This window comes from Salvia hispanica, chromosome 4 (assembly GCF_023119035.1).
Source record: "Salvia hispanica cultivar TCC Black 2014 chromosome 4, UniMelb_Shisp_WGS_1.0, whole genome shotgun sequence".
Classification (NCBI taxonomy): domain Eukaryota; kingdom Viridiplantae; phylum Streptophyta; class Magnoliopsida; order Lamiales; family Lamiaceae; genus Salvia; species Salvia hispanica.
This window is the reverse complement of record NC_062968.1, coordinates 10,120,161-10,124,942: the sequence shown is the minus strand read 5'-3', so window position 1 is coordinate 10,124,942 and position 4,782 is coordinate 10,120,161. Positions and strand designations below refer to the sequence as shown.

At 35.9% G+C, this 4,782-nt stretch overlaps 2 protein-coding genes across 2 annotated transcripts; both read left to right on the top strand.

Moving 5' to 3' along the window:
• Positions 1 to 538: 538 nt before the first annotated feature.
• LOC125220330 (protein FAR1-RELATED SEQUENCE 5-like) lies at positions 539 to 3,527 on the top strand. The gene is made up of 3 exons (XM_048122490.1): positions 539 to 548; positions 2,473 to 3,235; positions 3,398 to 3,527. The coding sequence occupies exons 1-3, from the start codon at positions 539 to 541 to the stop codon at positions 3,525 to 3,527; spliced, it is 903 nt and encodes a 300-aa protein (XP_047978447.1).
• LOC125220329 (protein FAR1-RELATED SEQUENCE 5-like) lies at positions 3,524 to 4,782 on the top strand. Its single transcript, XM_048122489.1, has 2 exons — positions 3,524 to 4,329; positions 4,440 to 4,782. The coding sequence occupies exons 1-2, from the start codon at positions 3,524 to 3,526 to the stop codon at positions 4,780 to 4,782; spliced, it is 1,149 nt and encodes a 382-aa protein (XP_047978446.1).

The following is a 4,782-nucleotide window of genomic DNA, read 5'->3' as shown; positions in this document are numbered from 1 at the left end:
TAGACCACATATTTTAAAAATGTGTGGTGGAGATTTAGTTATAGGGTTATCACACAAATTGGGGTTATCATTATAATGCACCCCTATATATATATATATATATATATGCGCGCGCGCGCATATATATTTGAATGTGCTGAGTGTAAAATACACTTATACATATATTTAGTATAATTGCCGTATTAACTACCTTAATTAAAAGACACGCCCCTTATAGTTCTATGCTATATGAAAAGGTGCATCTTTTGCGAAGAGCCACGTTAGTTTCTATATAAGTGGGAATATCCTAAAGCATTAACATACAGAAAATAAAACATGCATGTAATATGTATGTCCTTACGGCAATTATATTTTAGTATACGCTCACGGTATTTGGGTATATAATTTTATATACATTAAAGTTTTGATTCTTTATCCATCAAAAGAATCACTAAAGGCTTGAGGTTAAAGAGGGGATAACATCAATTATGAAGGATCCAGTCAAGGATAGGACGGACATTAATTGGTGGATTCAACCTCTACACCAAAAGAAGAAAGCATGGATGGAGGTTGGTGATTTTGTCTCCACTTTATAGTATAAATGTTATGGTTGAATTAATTCAAATCTAGACATAGACTTCATTATCGAAATCATTAAAGTTGAGATATGGCTTACATATATCTGTAAATATATAAAATTATTATTATCATCATTGAAAACAAAAAATATTAAAACAGTAGAGAGAGAAAGTATTGATGAAAATGATGAATTGTTTCATTGTAAGTACGTAGTTCAGTAGTATTTATAGAGTAATTTGTTGCTGGTTTTTGCTCCACTTATTTTCCCTCCCAAACTATTCACCCTCAAAATACAATTGTGAACTTTTTTTCTTCTCCAAAACATTAGTTGCTTTTGGCTCTCTCTATTTGAAATATAATTTTTGGTTAGTCCGATTGATTGATAGTAAAATAAGCTTTTGTGAGCAAATCAAACCCTATTATCTACTAGATTAAGAATGTGAAAGAAGTTACTACGTAGTCCAAAAAAAATTGACTTATTTTACTATTTTGGGTTGTCCACTAAAATTAGACAAATTCTAAATATGAAAAGTTTTAAACAAATACTAACTCTACACATCATTTCTTAATGTAAATTCCACAATCTACTAACACTACTTTCATTACATTTTCTCTCATTCCCTCTTACTTTACCAATGGCGCATTAAACCCGTGTCATTTACAATTTTTTTTATTTTTTTTGAATGGAGGTAAAAGCTAATTGTATTTGACCATTGGTTTCAAAACATTTTTGCTGCATGCTAGAGTTATGGAATGAAGAACTGCAAGTTGGCGTAAAATATAAAAATATTACCCAACCAAACAACCATTACGAGTTTGCTCACAAATTCCCTTCCAAACGTTAATTTGAAAATCGACGCAATTCCGTGAAATTTCCCTCTAAAAAAGAACCTTGTTTTTAAAGGATATATATATAGGGTTGTGCTAAAATGACAACACCATTTAATATAACACCATACCACCATTAGGGCCCCTAGGATCTGGAAATCCGACCGTTGCTAAGCTGCCATGTGGCAGCTCTTTTTTTTTTGTTTAATCAAATTAAAAGGCTGAAGGGCAAATTGGGAAATCTCTTTATAATTTGATACAGAAACAGATTCACGCTACCCTTCTTTCCTTCCATTCTCAAAGATTTTCGTTTCTGGATTTGTCGCTAGATTTCTTCAAAATTTTCAACCAATTTCGATTTTGATTCACGATTCTGCAATATCTATCGCCAAATTTCACCCAGCATGTTTAATCCAGTTTGAGTTCATCTCAATTTGACCAATTCAATGACACGAGCTGTGCGATTCATCTCAGTTTGATCTCTGCAATCGATTCATCTCAATTGCAATCACACCACCTGTGCAATCGATTCTGTTATTTCTGCAATCCATTATCGATTTTGATCTGGATGTTTTTCTAGCAGGTGGATTTCGTCATTACCTCAATTCTCGATCAATTTTTCATGTGTTTTCTGTCGCACTATGGATTATTGTCATATTTAGTGATGGATTGTTTGCCAATTTTGTCAGATTGAAGAGTATTTTGTGATTTTGATTGTAGGGAAAGTTTTTGTTGAATGTTGCTTTGTTTCTGATTCTGTTTTGTATGATTTGCTGTTTTACGTATTACATCTTGTTGTTTTGTTATATGGTTGCATAGTTTGTTCTATTTGTTGTTTCTGATTGTGTTTTGTTATATTTTAATTGCCTAGTTATGTTTTGTTATATTCTGATTATGTAGTACTAATTGTTCTGTTTGCTCATTCTGATTCTGTTTAATAGTTTTAGTAATTGCTGTCATATTGCTGTCAGATTTTCGTATGCAATAATTGCTGGTTTATGTGTATCACATTGCTGTTCACCTTATCGTTTATTGCAGTCAATTGTATCTGAACTAATTTGCCTCATGTTTTATCTTTTTATCCAGTTGCATGTGTGCCAGCATGCCCCGACGAACTCCGTCCTTATGTTGGTAAGAAATTCCATTCATTAGATGAGGGTATTGCCTTTTATGAAGCTTATGGTCGTGAAACTGGTTTTGATGTGCGTAAACATGGAATCAAATCTACTAGAGATGTTGTTACGTGGCAATATCTTGTTTGTAACAGAGAGGGATTGAAGGTGGGGATTGAAATGGATGAGATGCATGCACAAGAGGGTTTTATAACCAAACGTAGACGCACATCCAAAAGGTGTGAATGTAGGGCGCGAATATCACTCAAGTATGTATTTGAGGCTGGATTTTTGGGGTATGTTGTTCAAGAATTTGTGGAAGTTCACAATCATAGTATGATTGAACTTCCGTTTAGACGTTACATGCATATTAACCGTAGGTTGGGTGAAGTACACAGGCGATTCATATGGGACTGCACGAAAGCCAATATTGGACCCACCATGACATTCAAATTCTTGAATGAGTTCTTGGGAGGCTATGACACTGTTGGAATCACCGTGGCAGAACTTAGGAATTATGTCCAAGGTCTGAAAACTTATGTCGAAGGTTCTGATGCACAAATGTTGTTAGATGAAATGGCGAGGAAAAAGAAGGCATGTCCTGATTTCACATATCACTATCAGCTTGGGAGTTCAAAAGAGTTGAAAGCGCTTTTCTGGTGGGATGCAATATCTAAGCGTAATTATCAACTGTATGGTAATGTTGTCTCCTTCGACTCCACATACAATACCAATAGGTAATGCCTTGTTCGTTTATATATAAATTCTGCATTCCATGTGTTAGGTTTCTGTTTGGATAACATTGTAGATTAGGACTCTAATATTTGCAGTCTATTGTGTATTATATTGCAGTTTTTGGACTCTAATATTGCAGTCTACCATTTACATGTATGAAACAGGTATTGCATGATATTTTCACCCTTCACGGGCAAGGACAACCATGGAAAGCCAGTCACATTTGGAGCTGCACTCTTATCCAATGAGACCTCAAGCACTTTTTGGAATCCATGGGTCAAGCTCCTAAGATGATTGTTACCGACCAAGATAGAGGTATGAGAGCAGCTATTCGTGATGTTTTGGTGGATACAAAGCATAGATGGTGCATGTGGCACATTATGCTTAAACTTACCGACAAAATTCCAAGGAGATGTCTAGAAAATGAAGAGTTGAAAAAAGAGATTAGTGCTTGTGTGTGGTCTGAGGTACTAGAGCCGGAAGAGTTTGAAGATTCATGGATGGGGATAATGGAGCGTTATGAGCTTCTTCATGTCGAGTGGTTTGTAACAATGTTTGACGATAGAGAGATGTGGGTCCCTGCCTATTTTAGAGACTTTCCCATGGGGTCTCTTATTAGGACGACGTCTGTTTCCGAGTCTGAGAATAGCTTTTATAAAACATTCACCAGACCTCGCTCCAATCTAGTTGAGTTCATCATGAATTTTGATCATGCCTTGGCTGCACAGAGAAATTCTAGCTCGAAGTTAGATTATATGGATTCAACTATTATACCACCGTTCTCCAGTCAGTTGGTATTAGAAAAGCATGCTGCAACAAAGTACACTGATCACATGTTCAAGAGAGTGCAACGTGAGATAGTGGACGCATTGCACCATTGTAGCACTGATGGTTTGTTGAAAGATGATGTGTTAGAGATCTCCACAATAAAGGACAAGTATAGTAAATCTTGGGTTGTTACCTACACGACCAGTGAGGATTCGTATTCCTGTTCTTGCAAATTGTTTGGGAGAGAGAGAATTCTTTGTAGTCATATATTTTTGGTTTTCAAGAACAGGTTTTTGAAGGTTATACCTGATAAGTACTTCCATGTGAGGTGGTTGAAGTTGATGCTATTCGTGGACCAACTCGATGTTTGACAGATCCTGAACTTTTATCATATCCAAACCAACAGTCAAAGAATAAAGTTGCTGACATATTTTTCAGTTACATGAAAAAATTTGATGCTGATAGTGCCATCATTGATTTGTTTTCAGCTGGAATTGATGAGCTTGGGAAGAGTCTTATGACAAGAATCCATGAACCATCTTCAGGAGACAAGGATAAGCCAGTTAAAGATTTCTATTTTGCTGAAAAGCCAGCTGTGGTTAGAGTACAACCACCATCAGTTGTGTCCACCAAAGGTTCGAAAAGTGATTCCAAAAGCCGTTTGGTGTCCGCGAAGGAAAAGGCTATAAAGTTGAACAGCAAACCATTGCGTCAGTGTAAAAAATGTGGCGAATTTGGTCACCATGACTCTAGGAACTGTGGTCGACAAAAGGGAAAATAA

Excerpts from the sequence above, each read along its gene's own strand:
- LOC125220330 (XM_048122490.1), top strand. Across the intron at positions 3,236-3,397 it reads TCCACATACAATACCAATAG|GTATTGCATGATATTTTCAC; the intron begins GTAATGCCTTGT and ends TGTATGAAACAG.
- LOC125220329 (XM_048122489.1), top strand. The coding sequence starts at position 3,524 with ATGATTGTTACCGACCAAGATAGAGGTATGAGAGCAGCTATTCGTGAT. Across the intron at positions 4,330-4,439 it reads GATAAGTACTTCCATGTGAG|TTACATGAAAAAATTTGATG; the intron begins GTGGTTGAAGTT and ends CATATTTTTCAG.